We start from the raw sequence: 19,192 nt of genomic DNA, 5'->3' as shown, positions 1-19,192 counted from the left end.
GTCAGTTAGGTCTAGTTGGTTTCCAGTTTTGTTCAAGTCCTCTATTTCCTTACTGATCTTCTGTCTAGATGTTCCATCCATTACTGAAAGTGAAATTTTAATGTCTTCTCCTATTAATGTAAAACTGTCTGCTTCTCCCTTCAAATCTGTCAATATTTGTTCCATGTATTTTGGGCCCCTGCCATTAAGTACATAGATATAATTATTAGGACTTCTTGCTTAATTGATCCCTTTATCAATATATGCTATCCTTCTTTGTCCCTCGTAACAGTTTTTGACTTCAAGTCTATTCTACCTGTTTTAAGTATAGCTACCCCAGCTCTCTTTTGATTGCTATTTGCAGTCTATTTTTTTCCATCCTTTCACTTTCTACCTACTTGTGCCTTTAAATTTAAGGTGAGTCTCTTGTAAACAGCATATAGTTGAGTCATGCTTTTTTATCCATTGTGCCAATCTTGCCTTTTGATTTCAGAGTTTAATCCATTTATATTTACAGTTATTACTGATGATGCAAATGGTTCTAGGCTTTTCTTTGTTTGAAGGTTTTTGATAACTAATTCAATCTCCTTATTTGTTATTGATCTGTTGAGATCTTCTATGTTTTCTGCCATTTTGCTATTTGGTCTTTTAAGTCTTATACCTTCTTGTCCCTCAAGTCTTCTGTTATTGCCTACTTTCATATTTATTTGATTTTTTTGCAGTGTACCATTTTGAGTCCCTTCTCATTTCCCTCTATATATATTTTTTATATATTCTCTTTGTAGTTACCATGGAGAGTACATTTAACAACCTAAATCTATAACAATCAATTGTGATTTGATACCAACTTAACTTCAACAGGACATACATACACTGCTCCTACACTTCATCCATTCCTCCCCACCTTTTTGTTGTGCTTGTTACAAATTATATCTCTATACATTCTAAATCCAAAACCACAGATTTATCATTACTTTATATGCATTTGCATTTTAGAAATTGTAAGAAGTAAAAAAAAAAAAAAAAAAAGTGGAGTTATATACCAAAAAATACAATATGATAGTACTGGCACTTATAATTACCAATTGGGTTACCTTTACCAGAGGTCTTTATTTCTTTCATCACTTCAATCCACTGCTTTCAGTTTGAAAAACTCCCTTTAGCATTGCTTCCAGGCAGTTCTAGTGGTGACCAATTCCCTCAGCTTTGTTTATCTGGGAATGTCATCTCTCCCTTATTTTTGAAAGACACTCTCACAAGATATAAAATTTTTGGTTGCAACTGTTTTCTTTCAGCTTTCTTTCTTTCTTTCTTTCTTTTTTTTAAATCTTAGTCAAGTTTTATTTCAATGCCTGGAAACATTCAAACTAATCAAAATGGTACTACTGTAATTTCTTAAATACTTCCTATAAAACTTTTGAAAATGTTGATACTATCAGATTTTCAAGAGCAATGGCTATTTAAAAAACACAAGGCAACAATAAAGTATCAAAGAACTTTCATATACTTATGAGGACATAATTAGCAGCAAAATAATCAAACAAAATAAACAAATCTGTTTTTTATTTTGCATGTTTAGCTCTGCTTCATAAAAGCACAGATAATATTTTTGGTACTGTGGCATGATGGGTTTAACAGTTGACACATAAATATAGTAATTACATTGTACTGTTTAAACTAATTCACAACTATAGGAAAATGATTGATCTTTAAAATATAGCCAACATGAGACTACGTCATTATAAGCAGTGAAATACTAGAAAACAGTGAATGAATAAGATTTTTCAGCAGTGGCCATTCATTATTTTCCTTTTAGGAACCTGGAAGAAATTGTCTTCTTTAAGTTTCAAATGTTCTGGAAATTCTAGTCATATCTTAGCTTCAATATCACCTTGAATTGCTGAAATAAGTGACTCTAAAGAATCCAAGTTATTTTCTGGTCCGAGATAGACAACAATGGCCACATTGAGCATTTCCCCATAGAAGTCCTCTTTGAAGGTATGCATAAAGTTGAGTTTCCACAGACGTTTTCGTATTCTTGTAGCATGGGTTCCATCCTATGCTCACCACCATCTTATGGACAGCTTCACTTTCAATACTCACCCAACCATAATAAATGCCAATGGATATATCAGTTGGAAGTTTATCTACTACATGTTCAGGACAGTTAGCAGTGGGGATGCCCAGCTGCTTGGAGCCATGACTGAAGCTTCACACAACCTGGCTAGGGCAGGTATCTCATGATGCCACCCATTTGCAGCGTAAGGTCCAGCCCAGTCTGCACGTTCAGCAGGGTTGCCATCTAAGTGGTGCCTGGATCCTCCTGGACCAACCAGAGGACAAGAGAGGGAGCTCAGCCGGTCCGCTGGATGCACAATGGGCTGGTTGGCTCCGATGACGTGCTGTGGCAGGTCCTCTCGCCACTGATCCAATGGATGTTACCAGGAACCTCGTAGATTGCATCTCAGCCACCCACCCACCCCACCCCACCCCTCAGAGTGGCAGGAGAAGTAGGTGCAGGAATGGGTGGGAAGCGCGACCTGGGCAAGCTGGCAGCATGGGAAAGCCCTGAGCTGCCACCACGGCCTCTCTGACTTACTTGTTTCTTATAATGCTTTAGCATCTGCAAGCTGCTTCTGCCTGCAGGGCAAGTTCTAGGAGGGTGAGCCGGAGATGAGTTTCCTGATTCAGTCTTTCAGGCTGCCACATGATAGAACAGCACAGATTTATGGGCACCCCAGTAAACACACTATTACCTCTGGAAGAGGGCCAGGGACCCAAAATGGGAGCACAGGTTGGCTCCAAACTGTGCCAGGGAGAGACCAGCACAGGTGCTAAGAGCTTCTCCTACCATTTTATTTTTTTGTCATTGTTTAAGTATTTTAGTGTAAAATAAGTATTAGGAAGTATCATGAAGTTGTAACTGTAAACTTGGCAGATGTCTTTTATTTAATATATCAATTTGGGTTTTTTTAATGCAATTTTATTGAGATATATTCACATAGCATACAATCATCCACAGTGTACAATCAATTGTTCACAGTATCATCACACAGTTGTGCATTCATTACCACAATCAATTTTTTGAAATTTTCATTACTCAAAAAAATGAAAATAAGAATAAAAATAAAAATAAAAGTAAAAAAGAGAAGGAAGGCTTTCTCATCCTATGATGCTGGGTCCAGGCTCATCCCCAGGAGTCATGTCCCACATTGCCAGGGAGACTTACACCCCTGGGAGTCACATCCCACACAGAGGGGAGGCATGAGTTTACCTGCTGATACAGGCCACATCCGAGCAACAAAAGAGGTTCTCTGGGGATGACTCTTAGGCACCATCATAAGTAGGTTTAGCCTATCCTTTGCAGTAACAAGCTTCATAAGGGCAAGCCCCAAGATCGAGGACTTGGCTTACTACAATGGTAGTCCCCAATGCTTGTGAGAATATCAGTAATTCCCCAAGAGGGGAAGTTTAATGTTTCCATATTTTTCCACAGGGCCTCAAAGGGGACTCTGCAAATACTCCTTATTCTCTGCTCAAATTACTCTGGGATGTATCGGGGTTTCACTCTAACCTGTACAAACCAACCAGATCTCATCCCCTATTCAAGGTTCCATGTAATTATAGTGTTTGAATAAACTGACCATACAAGTTAAATTATGTAGCATGTTACAGAAAGTATAGATTGTGTACCAAATAAACATCTCTTCCTTTGGTCTTACACAGAAGTTGAGGTTTTAAAACACAGTCATCACTGCCCTCCCCCCTATGTGGAATCTGACACCCAGGGGTGTAAATACCCCTGGCAAAGTGGAATATGACTCCCGGGGAGGTAACTGGACCAGGAATCGTGGGATGGAAAACATCTTCTTGACCAAAAGGGGGATGTGAAATGAAATGAAATAAGTTTCAGTGGCTGAGAGATTCCAAAAGGAGCCAAGAGGTCACTCTGGTGGGCACTCTTATTCATAATACAAATAACCCTTTTTAGGTTCCAATGAATTGGAATAGCTAGCAGTAAATACCTGAAACTATCAAACTACAACCCAGAAACCTTGAATCTTGAAGACAATTGTATAAAAATGTAGCTTATGAGGGGTGACAATGCGATTGGGAAAGCCATGTGGATCACACTCCCCTTTGTCCAGTGTATGGATGGATGAGTAGAAAAACAGGGCAAAAAAAAAAAAAAAAAAAAAAAAAGGCACCCAGTGATCTTTTTTAATTGTTCTTTTTCACTTTAATTTTTATTCTTATTACTTTTGTGTGTGTGGTAATGAAAATGTTCAAAAATTAATTTTGGTGATGGACGCACAACTATACGGAGGTACTGTGAACTGACGGTACACTTCGTATGACTGTATGGTATGGAAATATATCTCAATAAAATTAATTATTAAAAAAAAAAACACACAGTCAATATCATCCTTTTCCCTTTAGTCTGGTTTACCTTAGTTCTAACCAAGTCCATTTCATTCATATCTCTAATTGAAGTTTGATCTCTTTTTCAGCTTTCTTAACATTTGCTTTATGGGGTAATGCTGACATTCATAGCTGCCGAACACTGGCTCTGAGTCTCAGGTGTCACACAGATACCCGACATTACAGGGACCAAGCAGCTCAGCATCTCAGAATTTGGAAATAACCGCTATAACTCATGAATAGATATGACTGCTGTACGAGCTTACAGTCTAGGAACCTTTACCATAAGCCTTCTCCTGATAACCTATGCTCTCAGATTCAATTCTGAGTTTGCACATTACAGTTAGTCCATATTAGTGAGGCATTATAATGCCTGTCTTTTCAGTTCTGGCTTATTTCACTCAACATACTGTCCTCAAGGTCCATTCACCTAGGTACATACCTAACAACTTCATTTCTTCTTGCTGCCACTCCGTATTCCATTGTATGTATACACCACAGCTCACCATTCCGTTTATCGGTCGATATACCCTTAGGCCACCACCATCCATTGTGAATCATGAAAATGGCTGCTATAAACACCAGTGTGCCATGTCTACTCATGTCTCCAAGTATATACCTAACAACAGGGTTGCAGGGCCATATGGCAATCCCACCGTTAGCTTCCTGTGGAACCACCAAACTGCTACCCAGATGCGCTGTGCCATTCTACTTCCCCACCAACAAGGAATAGGTACATCCCTCTCTCCACATTTTCTCTAGCACTTGTATCCCTCTGCTTATTTTTTTAACAGTTTTATTCACACACCACTGAATCCACCCTAAGTAAACAGTGATTCCTAGTATAATCATATAATAATGCATTCTCCACCACAATCTATATGAGGACATTTCCATCTCTTCCCCAAAGAAGGAGAAAATAGAGGAAAAACCAAAGAAGAAAAAAAAAGAAGAAAAATAGAAATAAAATACAATGAAAAGGTCAGACAACATCACTGCCACCAAGAATCCCATATCACTCCCTCATATCCCCCTTCTCATAGACATTTAGCTTTGGTATATTGCCTTTGTTATAATTAATGGAAGCATGTTGCGATTTTACCATTAACTATAGACTCTAGTTTGCATTGATTGTATTTTTTCCCTTATACCATCCAATTTTCAACACATCACGATGTTGACATTCATTTGTTCTCATTTAAAAAGATTTTTATATTTGCACATTTAATCACCATCATTGACCACTCGAGGTTTCAATTAGTTATACAAACCCAGCTTTTATCTTCTATCTTTCCTTCTGGTATCATCCCTGCCCTTAGCCTTCCTCTTTCAACCATAATAATGTATGATGGTAACACAATATTGTAAATATTCTGAACAAAGATGAGAATTTACAACATTGTTCAGAGTATTTACAATATTGTGCTACCATCACACATAATTATGCTATCCATTCCATTTCTGAATCTATACAATCATTCCTGTTGAACCTTCTGTACTCCTTCAGCACCAAATACCTGATTTCTAACTTCTTTCTATCGCCTGATAACCTGTGTTCTCAACTCTCAAATTTCACTCATCAATGTTAGTCCATATTAGTGAGACAACATAGTATCCATCCTTTCTGGCTAATTTCACTCAACATAATGTCTACTGTATACCATTTTGTCTTTTGGATTTTATATGTCATCTTATTTTATTTTTATTCCCTCTATTTTTACCCTTATTGATAGTTTTCATTTCTACACTCCTCCTGTCTTTTCCTACCTGCCTTTAGTGCTCCCTTTAGTATTTCTTGTAGAGTAGGTATCTTGTTCACGAACTCTCTCAGTGTCTGAGAATATTTTAAACTCTCCCTCATTTTTGAAGGACAGTTTTACCAGATACAGAATTCTTGGCTGACAGTTTTTCTCTTTCAGTATCTTAAATATATCATCCCACTGCTTGCTCATCTCCATGGTTTCTACTGAGAAATCCACACATATTCTTACTGAGCTTCCTTTGTATGCTATGAATCACTTTTCTCGTGCTGCTTTCGAATTCTCTCTTTGTCACTGACATTTGATAATCTGATTATTAAGTGTATTTGAAGTTGGTCTACTCGGATCTATTCTGTTTGGGGTACGCTGAGGTTCTTGGATCTGTAATATTATGTCTTTCATAACAGATGGGAAATTTTCAGTGATTAGTTCCTCTTTTATTCTTTCTGCCCCCTTTTCCTTCTGCATCTGGGACACCCATGACACGTATATTCATGCACTTCATGTTCTCATTCAGTTCCCTGAGACCCTGCTCATATTTTTGCATTCTTTCCCCTATCTGTTCTTTCGTGAGTAGGATCTCAGATGTACTGTTCTCCAGTTCATGAATCCTTGCTTCTGCCTCTTCAAATATGTTGTTGTATGTCTCCATTGTGTTTTTCATCTCTTGTATTGTGCCTTTCATTCCCATAAGTTCTGCCAATTGTTTTTTCAAACTTCCGAGTCCTTCCTTATGTTTGCCCAATACCTTCTTTATATTCTTAATCTCTTTTGCCACATCTTCCCTCAACTCACTGATTTGGTTTCTGAACTGAATTCGGAGATCTGTTTGATTAATAATCAGCTGTTTCAACTCCTGTATCTCAGCTGAAGTGCAAGTTTGTTCCTTTGGGCCATCTCTTCACTCTTCCTAGTGTGAGCTGTAATTCTCTGTTGTCTAGGTATCTGGTTTCCTTGATTACCCCAATCAGATTTTCCCAGACCAGATGGGCCCTGGTCTCATTAGGAGGCTGTATTCAGTATTAGGTTTCCCTGAGGGCGAGACCCAGCAGACTGTCAAACTTTCCTGTGAGGCCTCTATACTCTGTGCTTTTCCTATTCTGCACAGCAGGTGGCGCTTGTCAGCCTGCAGCTCCCCACCAGCATAAAGAGGTGCGGTGTATTTAATTCTCAGTGGACCCTGTCCCGGCTGAGGACTGATGGTGTCAGAAGCCAAGCTTAAGCTGTTTCTATTCTTTTTTCTTCCCCCCAGGCCCTGGGGTCTGAGTTCTCTGAGGGAGGGCTGGCTGCCACTTGAGCTGGGCCCCGTCCCTCCCCCCTTTCTTAGGGAAAATAAGCCCATTAGGGAATTGTCTTCTACACTTGAGTTTTTCCTTTGACTCTCTACCTTAACTCCACCCTTGCCTGGGTCAGTGCTGACAACTGAAAATGCCTGAGGCTTTCTCTAAAGAGCTACTTAGAATGAGAGAGGAAAAAAAATGGAAAAAAGCAAGCAGTCCCCTTTTTAGAGCCAGTCGCCAGCCCTCCAGTTCACCAGGCAAGAAATGCAGCTGGTGCCCGGTTCTGTGTGCCCCTTTTCTTGGGACACAGCCCCTTGTCCAGTATTCTGAGCTCAGCAGACTCCAAAAGCTTCTGTTTTTATTTATGTATCTTTTTCCATCAGCCCCACCTCCTCTCTGCCAGTATAAACATCTGGGTTCCTCCTGCTTGCTCTGGGTTTATCTGTGCTTGTAGCATGTATTCAGTAGTCCAAACTTGTTAATTAAAATCACAATTGGAACTTAGTTGAGCGACTAAGTTTCCTTGCTCCTGGCAGGAACTGAGTCATTCCCACAGCGAAGTTTTGCAACTCAGCCTGCTGTGCCGGTGAGGGAGGGTCGCCAGCTCCGCAGTTTGGGGAGATTTACTTACAGTTCTAAGCTGCGATCTCAGCCGTTCCACCCATTCCTGACTAGTATATGATGCTGTCCAGTCATGGATGTCCCCCCATCAGTTTTTCCAGACTATTTTCTAGTTGTTCCTGGCTATTTACTAGCTGCTCTAGGGGACTAACTTAAATTCCACACCTCCCTATACCATCATCTTGCCCCACCTCATTTCCCACCAGTTTAAAAGCTACAGTTTCTTGATTCAGCACTCTCCCACTTACTGCAACCCTTTATCTGTTTTCCAGATGGTGAGGAAGATGGCTCTGCTAGTTTTAGCTAGTTGTTCAAAGAAGCTATAAGGGAACAGTAACCTGAAGAGTCTTTGTCAATCAGAAGTCTCCAAAAATTGACAAGTCCTTGACCAGATATCTTGACATTTTCATCTTATACAAGGCATAGAAGACGAATAAGGGAACTGATACTCTGGCCCAAGAAGAAAAACTTGGCTCGTGAAACCAAAGCATGAGACCCTTAGGAAAAAGAGACTGTCTTGGTAATTGCGGCAACAAAGTAGGGGATGTGCGGCACCAACTATGGGTATAGTTAAGAAGTTCTGATGACAGAGACACACAGTTCCATGGCATGAGACCCTCTCTAAGAGAAAAGCTCATAAAATGCATTTATGCTTGGTTATTTCAATAACTCTCAAGAAGGTAAAAAAGACAGAAGGAAAAAAGTAGATGCACAGGAGTTCTTCTAAAAGGATGGACAAAAGACAAACAGAAAAGCACATAAGCACTCAGTGTAACAATGTAGCAAGATATATGAGGAGGCCAAGGTCCAAAATAAATTAAGACTTACAAAAAGGCAAGCAAAAGAAAAGGGGATATTTTTAATGAGATTTAGCATAAAAAGGCAATTTACCTGATCAAAAAAAAATGTAATGCTGACAAAGAAGAATTTCTCAATCTCTATTTTGCTACCATATTCTCCATAAAATGTAATGAATTTTGGGCTAAATGGAGAATTAACAATCCTAAAGAAAAAGATAAAATTCCAGATGAATGAGGAGGGTATGTTCAGGTCTAGTCACTAAATAATTTCTACTCAGAAGACTGAGAAAACTTTGTCACTAAACTAAAGAAAAATTTAAGGAATTATGGGTTAAAAAGATGAGTCTTGCAAGAATGGAGACAGATAACTACCATTTCAGTTTGCAGAAAGTAGAAGGTAGATGGTGGACTCTAGACATTATAGAGAAGTGAGAAGTGAGCATGTAGCTTGTGGGCTTGATTCTAAAAAGAATTCTCCCCTTTTTTGTTGGTGGAATAGATGTGGGAGGAAAGAGGTAGTTGTTTTTTGTTTGGTTTTTTCTCTGATTATAAAAGAAATGTATACCTACTGAAAATTACGAAAGTACAGGAAAGTGTAAAGAATAACTACCACCCATAATCTCATGATCAGAAATAACTAGTTAAAATGTTGACATGTTTCTTTCTAGTGAATACACAGATATATCTGAGGTCATTCCACATCTTTTCTTTTCATTTATATCATATAATTTTCCCTTATCATTAAAAGCTTTTCATGAATATAATTTTCTTTACTCCTAATAGACTATCACATGGATGCACTATAGTTTATCTAACCATAAAGAATGTAATAATAATAATAATAATAAAATGATTTACAAATGTTAACAGAGGAAGGCATGATCTCTCAAAGCCAGCATTCATTAATTCACTCAATTCAGTCATTCATTTATTCATTCAACAAATATTTATTGTGTCTACTACATGCAGGCACTTTCTGGGGCTGAAGATACAGTAGTGAACAAAACAGACAAAAATCTACGCCCTCATAAGCTTCCTTTCTAAATGGAAAAAAAAAAAGAGTCAATAAACAAGATAGTAACATGGATAGTGATAAATGCTAAGGAGAAAAAATAAAGCAGGGAAATGAGATAAGACATGTTGGGAGGAAGTTGAGTTATGAGTGGCCAAGGAAGAGATCAGAAGATATCATTTAGAAAAAGATATGAAGAAGATGAAAGAAGGCAGCACATGGATATCCAATGGAAGAACATTTCAGGCAGAGGAAACAGCAAATACAAAGGCCCTGAGGCAGAAGCATGCCAGGCATGTTCAAGAAACTACCAGAAGGAAGCCAGTGTGGCTAAAGCAAAGTGAAGAAGATAGAGTAGAAGGAAATGGGTGAGGGAATCATGTAGGGCCTTTATGGTCATGTATAGACTTTGGCTTCTCATTTGAGTAAGCCAGGAAGCCACTGGAAGGTTTTGAAAAGAGACATGATCTGATTCATGCTTATAGGATCATTGTGGCTGCTATGCTGAAAACAGACTGAAGGGAGGAAGGAAAGAAGCAGGCAAATCATGGTGACAACGTAAGATGGAGTAGAACAATCAAATGACCAATTGGTTCAGTCGCTCTACACAAAAGAGCTTGATGAATGGACTGAAGTGACCCTACGAGTGATTTCAAATGATTGACACATCTTTAAAAATAATTTGAATGGAAAATTATCAAGACATACTGACCATAATCAAGGGTGAAGTTATTTAAAAAAACAATTATAAGACAACAGGAAAAATCTGAACACCAACTAGATATTTAATAACATTAAGAAATTATTTTTTGATGTGATGATATTGCCATATTTCAAGAAGAATCCTTATTTTTAAGAAATGCATATTAAAGTATTTAAGAATGAAATGATCCAATATCTGTGATTTGCTTCAAAAGAATCCAGCGCATGGGACAAAAAATAGGTGGGGCAATTCATGACACAAGATTGACCAGGACTGACCAAGATTGACTGTTGTTGAAACAGCATAATGTGGATTCACTTAACCACTCTCTCTACTTTTGAATATGTTTGAAAATGTCCATAACAAAAAGTTTTTTAAAATGAAGAATGACATAGAGTTGAGAGAGAGCAAACAAACACATTGATTGGAATAATCAGTGTTCTGAAAAACTTTCAAGAGGTTAGAAATCTGGTCCAAATTTAAATAGATAAGATGCAACAAAGAAGACCATGAAAACCTGTATTTGGTTCTAAAACATCAAGTGAACAGTATAAGATGGACAAACCCTGGATGAGCAGCTCCTATTTTAAAAAGCTTAGGGCTTCTAATATACAGCAAGGTGAGTTAAATACAAATATATATAAATATATACATACACATACACATATACATATACCTACATACATCTATCTAAAGCAATTCCCAGGATGTGTTGAGAGAAATATACAATTTAGAAAAGGAGGCTAGGGTAGGCAAATGGCTGCTCTTCCATGGGCTGACTGGCTTATACTTGCTGTTATTTGCCATTCTCGAAGGCCCCTCTAGGAGGTCAGTGTACAGAAACTTCCAACTATATTTTATTAGGGATAGATGAAGGAGCTAAGGATACCAACATAGGAAAAAAATAATGAAAACGGGGACATAATTAGCATTTTCCAAATTCTTGAACTCTCCGTTTTCTTTAATCTACTTCTTTCCAGTCCTATTTTGGTGAAGGGACTCACCATCTACCTAATCACTTAAACCAATAACCTGAAAATAAACTAATATGCCTCCCTCTCCCTTACCTTCCACTTCTACTTAAAAATATCCCCTGAAATTGTATTCTTCCTTCCAACCTATTGCTGACAGCCGCTGCTGCTCAATTCAATCCTTCTTCCTTCAATACTCTACTTTCCTTTGGGCAAACACCCCTCCTCCAGAGTGGACTAGTCAGCATATTTCTCCTATTTAGTGCATTAACTTAATTCAAGAAATGAGTATATGTTTCCTGGAACTTCCAGGAAAGAAACTGGAGTGGAGGGTAGAGGTGAGGTGGCAGTGAAGACGTTAACAAAAGATAAGAGACACTTTCTCTGGACTGTGAAATATGAGGAAGTGATGTCTGGAAAGGCTGCAGACGAAATTACTCTGGGAGAGTAACCAGAGCATAAAGCCAACTTGAGAAAGAGCCCAGAAATTAACAGGACACAGAGAATTCAAGGGGGAGCGCAGATGATACCGAATCTCTGGATCAAACCACACGGGAAACCAGTTTTAACACAGGGTCTTTTCACTTACAGAAGACAAATTTCCTTTTTGCCTTAAGACAGCTCAAACTGGATTTTCTGTTGCTTGTCACAAGCATCCTAAATGATGAATCAAATGACAATTGCTTAATAATACCCATGATGTCTCAAACAGACTACTGCAAAAATCTTCTCCCTGAAAAAATCCTCACAATATAGCCTCTATCTCTGGAAGGGTGTCCTTTCTAAAATCAGATTGGATGTATTTCTTACACTTACAAATTTATAAAGACTCCTCTGCCTTTAGATTAAAATACAAACTCCTAAAGTGTGGCAGAAAAACATTCATAATTTGGCCCCTATCAACTGCTCTGGTCTCGTATCTCATAGCACTAAGTTCAGTCACACTAAAATGCTCATGTTTTCCAAAGAAATGTCCCAGGCTATTTCAAGACTTAGTATTTTTGTTCTATGTTCATTCTGCCTGGAATGTCCTTCATCTAGCTGACAGAAAGAAAAAAAAAATTTACTTAAGAGTCACCTCCTCAATTTATCCCTAGAATGCAAGGTTTATTTAACATCAAAAATCAATTAGTGAAATAAACCATATCAATAAAATAATTGACAAAAACACATGACTATCTAAGAAGACACAGAAAAAGCATCTGACAAAATTCAACACTGTTTCATGATAAAAATACTTAACTAGCTAGGCATAATGGTAGGAAAGCTTTCTGTCTAAGATCCAGAACAAGACAAGGATGTCCTTTCTTACCACTTCTATTCAAATTGTACAGGAGGTTCTAGCCAGGGCAATTAGGCAAGATCAAGTAAATAAAAAACATTCAGATTGGAAAGGAAAAAGTAAAACAATCTCCATTTGCAGATGACAATCATGTATACAGAGAATTCTAAGAAATCAACAAAATAACTTAGAGTTAATAAACAAGTTCAGCAAAGTTGCAAGATACAAGATCAATATAGAAAAGTTAACTGTATTTCTACATAACAGCAATGAACAATCTGAAAATGAAATTAATTCAATTTACAAGAGCATCAAAAAGAATAAAATATTTAGGAATAAATTTAATAAAAGTAGTAAAAGACTCGTACATTGAAAACTACACTTCTTTGAAAGAAATTAAGGAAGACCTAAATAAATAAAAAGACATCCTGTGTCCAAAGATTGGAAGACAACCTACTGAACTGAAAGGGAGAAAGTATTTGCAAATCATGTATCTAGTATTCAAAATATATAAAGAACTCTTTCAAATTAATAATAAAAAGACAAATGACCCAATTAAAAATGGGCAAAGGATATAACCAGACATTTCTCCAATGAAGCTATACAAATGGCCAACAACCACATGAAAAGATATTCAACACCATTAACCATTAGGAAAATGCAAATCAAAACCACAATGAGATACCACTTTATACCCACTAGGATAGCTATTATTTTAAAAAATGGAAAATAAAAAGTGTTGATGAGGATGTAGAAAGACTGGAACCCTTGTGTATTGCTGGTGGGAAAGTAAAATGGTATAGCTGCTGCAGAAAACAGCTTGGCAGTTCCTCAAAAAGTTAAACATAGAATTACCGTATGACCTGGCAATTCAACTCCTATGCATTTATCGAAAAGAACTGAAAGCAGGGATTCAAATAGATAGTTGTACACCAATTTTATAGACGCATTATTCACAATAGCCAAAAGATATAAACAACCAAAATATCCACTGACAGTTGAAGAGATAAACAAATGTGGTACATACATACAATTCATTGGGGATTCAATCGTATCTCCAAAAAAGGCCTACTTGGGTCCCAACCTCTGGTCCTGTGGGTATGAACCTATTTGTCAATAGGACTTTTGAAGATGTAATTAAAGTGTGCTCAAGCTGAATGACAGTGGACCTTAATCCAATATGGCTGAAGTTCTTATAAGCAAAGGAACTTGAACACAGGAGAAGACATGGGGAGCAGTCGGAGATGTCGTCACCATGTGCACTGCCATGTGATGGAAAAGCCAAGGAACCCCAAAGACTGCCAGCCAGCCAGAGACACTGACCCCAGGAGGAAACAAGCCTTCTAGCCACTGAAACTGGTGAGGCAATAAATTCCTGTTGTTAAGCCAAACCATTGCATAGTATTTATTTTAACAGCTGGGAAACTAACATGCAATGGAATATTATTCAGCCATAAATAGGAGTGAAGTTCTGATACATACTACAACATGGATGAACCATGAACATATTATGCTATGTGAAATAAGCCAGACACAAAAGGACAAATACTGTATGATTCCATTTCTATGAAATATCTAGAATAAGCAAAATCATAGGGTATTAAGTAGATTAGAGCTTACCAGGGGCAGGGAATGGAGGTGGGGGGAATGGGAAGTTACTGCTTAATGGGCACAGAGTTTCTGTTTTCGTGATACATGGTAATAATGGTAACACAGCATTGTAGATGTAATTAATGTCACTGAATGGCACAATTAAAAATGGCTAAAAGGGCAAATTCTAAGTTATATATATGATACCACAATAAAAGAGAGAGAGTAAACAGATCAGTGGTTGCCAGGGATTCAGGGGGAAGGATGAATATGTGAAGCACAGGGGGATTTTTAGGGTAGTGAAACTATTCTGTATGACACTGTTATGGTAGATACGTAACATTACGTATTTGTCAAAACTCATAGAAATATGCAATACAAAGAGTGAACCCTAATGTAAACTATGGACTTTAGTTTAAAATAATGCATCAATATTAGCTCTTTAATTATAACAAATATAACACACTAATGTAAGATAATAGGTAAAACTGTGGGTGGGGGTTACATGGGAACTCTGTACAGAATTTTCTGTAAACTTAAAACTGCTCTAAAAATAATTAAATAAAAACACACACTATGAGATACCATTTCACAACCATTAGGATAACTATAATAAAAAAGGCAGAATAATAACCGGTGTAGGCAAGGATGTGGAGAAAGTGGACCCTCATGCAATCCTGGTAGGAATATAAAATGGTACAGTCACTTTGGAAAACAGTGCGGCAGTTTCTCAAAAAGTTAAAACACAGAGTTACCATATGACTCAGAAATTCCACTCTTAGGTATATATGCAAAAGAAATGAAAACATGTCCACCAAAAAAGCTGTACACAAATGTGTACAATATTCGTAATTGCCAAAAGGCAAAAACAACCTAAATGTCCATCAGATGATGAATGGATAAATAAAACATGATATCTCCATACAGTGGAATATTATTCAGCCATAAAAAAGGAAGTACTGACATGTTACAACATGGATAAACCTTGAAAACATTATGCTAAGTAAAAGACAGTCACAAAAGACCACGTATTGTATGATTCCATCTATATGAAATGTCCATAACAGGACATTTCCACAGAAAGTACATTAGGGGCTGCCTAGGGCTGGAGGGGTGATAGTGAAATTGGAAGGAAGAAGGCTAAAGGATATGGGTTTCTTTTTAGGATGATAAAAATGGTCTAAAATTGATTGTGGTGATGGTTGCACAGCTCTCTGAATATACTAAAATCCATTCACTGTATACTTTAGATGGGTGACTTGCATGGTACGTGAATTATATCTCAATAAAGCTAACACCAAAAAAAAGTCACCTCCTCTATGAGACCGTTCTTGAACCCCCAACAAAACTGACCACTTTCTTGGACTTGAGTACCTAAAACCGACAGTTTTCTACACTTGTCGATATGTCTGCCTTCCTCTACTATATTGTGGGCTCCTCAAAGCTCATTTTTCTTGGAAGCCACAGTGTCTGTGGATCCACAGAAACAGAGAGAATATGCATTTTTCTAGGGAAAAAAATTCATACCTCTCATCAGATTCTCAAAGAGGTATGTAATTCAAAAGTGTTTAGAATTCACTGCTTTAAAAAAAAAAAAAAAAAAAAAAAACTCCATGCACCATGGCAGCAATTTATGTTAGCAAATTTCAGCTACTGGAATATATCATTCAAGGTAGGTTTTTGCCTGTATTATACTAGTTCAGTAACTTGTACTACAAGAAGAGAAGTCACAATAATATTAGTAGCTTCATAATCATAAATTCTTTTGTTCAAAAGTATTTACTGACTGCCCATTAAATGCTGAGTGCTGGATATAGTGGTAAACAAGACAAAGCCCCTGCCCTTGTGGAGCTTACATTCTAAAAGACGGAGACAAAAAATATACAAGTAAACAAGCAAGAATATTTCATATAGTGCCTGCAATAGAGATAACAAAACAACATGATGGATTCAGAAAGATGGGTAGAGAAAGAGGGTTATTTTAGCTTGAGTCATCAGGGAACATCTGAGGAGCTTACATCTGAGCTGAAATTTGAATGATCAGAAGGAAGCTGAGGGAAAAGCATTTCAGGAATAAACAGAACAGTAAGTGCAAAAACCCTAAGATGAGAATATTTAATATCAGCACTTGAGTCCTCAAGGGAAACAGCCATATCTAATCTCTACCCTGTACACTCGACAACATTCGGATAGTACTTGTTCTAGAGAATTCAGCAAAATGGGAATTCAACTCAGCAAAAAAATTGTTTTAGAAAGATCTTAACTGCTTAGGATCATCATGAATTTACTTTTCTCCAAAGGAGACAACAACATTAGACAAAGTGAGCAAAACTTTGGATTCTGTAATAAGAAAGATCCAACATGTAAAAATGTCTTACAAATCTTTTCCAGGTCAATATTTTTATGAGCATAAACACTATCAAGCAAATTCTGTAATCAGTGTGTTCAATCTGCCCTCAACCCCTGGCGTTTGGAGCTTTGCATTTACAGTGCTTGTAGTCTATGTTGCATAAGAAGGTGCACTACAGCCAATGTACACAAATTATAAGGAAGTGGACTGCAGTTCTAAAGGAGCTATCCAACAACAGGCTGAACATTGGTGGAAATGTTCAGAGGCTGGTAAAACCCTGTCTCAAAGATGTTACAGAGATAATGTGCAGGAGAAAGTAATGAGCAGAATTTCATGACCTCTAGAGAATTGTTCTAGTTCCTTCTCCCAGCCTTTGGCACCCATGTCTTTACAGTCACTCATTCTCTAAAAACTCTGTAATGCAGCCAACAGTGTGGATTATTAAATACCATGTACACCATGACCATAACAAAGAGATAAACTGTTTAAAGTAAGTGGAATGTAGTAGTTTGCTCATCTCCATCGCAGAAACTAAAATCTGGATTATTAAAATTTTCAAGTTATTATTTTAAAAAGCACGTAAAGAGCCCAAGGCACTGGGTGCCCTATACAAACTTGAAATACAACAACGGATTGACGTTAACAGTACCAATTCAAATTGATTTTATTTCATACAAAAACAGGGCAGAAAGCACGCGGAAATCCTAAGAGGGGAACCCAGCTGAGAGTTCTCCGACTCAAAACACCTGAAAAGATAGGACAAGACGAACTGATCAAGTGAGAGGAAGGGAGAAGAGAGTTGCGAGCAAAATTTACACAGCTGTGGGTGTGAAGCGCCTAAAGGGTACCCGGGCACGCAGGTCAGTATTTCTGACCCTTCCCTGCCGCAGAACTTCAGGAGACACCCGATACCGGGTGGAACAGAGCCGCTGCCCGCTGGGGCTTGGCATCTCCCTAATGCCGTTTCGTCCACCCTCTCTCGCCGGTTTGGCTATCTTGCGGGGCCAGAGACCACAGAGTCACCCCTCCCTAGAGCAGTGGTCTCAGACTCGTTGCCAGGACCCCGGCCGGGCCGCCCGCTCTTACCTTCGGGCGCTGGTGGCGGCTCCTGACGCTTTCCGCGAGACAGGAAGGCCTTGGGCAGCAGCAGCGACATGGCCAGGACGAGTCCTGAGACCAGAGCCACCCTCTGCACCGTAGAGTACGCCATCGCCGCGAATAGGCTCCAGCTGCAACCGGAAACAGAACCGCAATCGCAGCGCCGGATGTCGCCCCCGACCGAACCGCGGGCTGCGCGGACGGCGCCACGCGAGGGACAAGGTGCGCGAGGCTCCCGCTCTCGAATTCTCTCGGGGTTAAGCGTTGCGGCAGATGGTACCTCGGCCCTGTCATTTACAGAAACTAGAAACTCTTTTCCTTTTCTCTCTACATCCGTCACAGAGTCCTGTGCTTTCTGCCGCCTAAACATCTGAAAGTTGTGCCCTTCTCTCCTTCGCATTTACCACCGCCGTATCACCACCTACCGCTAGACGCCATCATCTATTTGCTGATTATCGCAGTAAATTCACTGGTCTTAAGAGGGGGATGCGAAATGAAACAATAGTTTCAGTGGCTGAGAGATTCCGAGTCCAGAGCTCACTCTGGTGGGCTTTCTTACACACTATGTAGATAACCCTTTTTAGGTTTTAATGAATTGGAATAGCTAGAAGTAAATACCTGAAACTATCAAACTGCAACACAGTAGCCTTGACTCTTGAAGACGATTGCGTAGCAACGTAGCTTACAAGGGGTGACTGTGAAAGCCTTGTGGATCTTATTATCTTTATCCAGTGTATGGATGGATGAGTAGAAAAATGGGGACAAAAACTAAATGAAAAATAAGGTGGGAGGAGGGGATGATTTGGGTGTTCTTTTTTAGTTTTATTTTTTATTATTTTTTTTTTCTGGTATAAGGAAAATGTTCAAAAAATAGATTGGGGTGATGAATGCACAGCTATATGGTAGTACCTGAACAGTTGATTGTGCATCACAGTTGATTTATGATACATGAATATATCTCAGTAAAATTGAATTTAAAAAAATAAAAATTCACTGGTCTTTTAGCTTCCACTACTGCCCCTCGCATACATTGTCCATCTGCAGCCAGAGGCGATCATTCTAAAATGCAGATCTAATTACCTCTCTCCACCACTTATAGCCTTTCAATTACTCCCCATTATCCTCAGAACAATAATCAAACTCTTTCGCATGCTCTTCAGGCCCTTCATGATCTGGCTTTAACCAGTGCTCCATCCAAACTGTCTGATTTGCTGTTTCTCTAGCATATTCCTTGCTTTGGGGGCATCTTTACTCTTCCTGTTCCCTCTGCCTGGAAAGTCCTTGATGCTATCTCCACCTGTCAAAAACGTCTATGAAGAACAGC

General features: G+C 38.5%; 1 protein-coding gene across 11 annotated transcripts in view; it reads right to left on the bottom strand.

Annotated features, from left to right (window-relative positions):
- The window catches only part of RIC3 (RIC3 acetylcholine receptor chaperone), a 151,850-nt gene extending 133,683 nt beyond the window's left edge, over positions 1-18,167 (bottom strand). For 4 of the 11 annotated variants that reach the window (XR_005217444.1, XR_005217443.1, XM_037840069.1 and 1 more), the window contains exon 1: positions 17,857-18,162. Coding sequence is in view for 9 of the 11 variants with exons in the window: in XM_037840069.1 (XP_037695997.1) it covers positions 17,857-17,980 (124 nt within the window). In the remaining 2 variants the exon portion in view is untranslated. Of the gene's footprint in view, positions 1-17,856 lie in introns of all 11 variants that reach the window. The other 7 variants (XM_037840078.1, XM_037840079.1, XM_037840077.1 and 4 more) reach the window with 3 other exon arrangements.
- Between the last annotated feature and the right edge of the window lie 1,025 nt (positions 18,168-19,192).

The sequence above is a fragment of the Choloepus didactylus genome, chromosome 6 (genome assembly GCF_015220235.1).
Source record: "Choloepus didactylus isolate mChoDid1 chromosome 6, mChoDid1.pri, whole genome shotgun sequence".
Taxonomy (NCBI): domain Eukaryota; kingdom Metazoa; phylum Chordata; class Mammalia; order Pilosa; family Megalonychidae; genus Choloepus; species Choloepus didactylus.
This window is presented reverse-complemented; position numbering and strand designations above follow the sequence as displayed.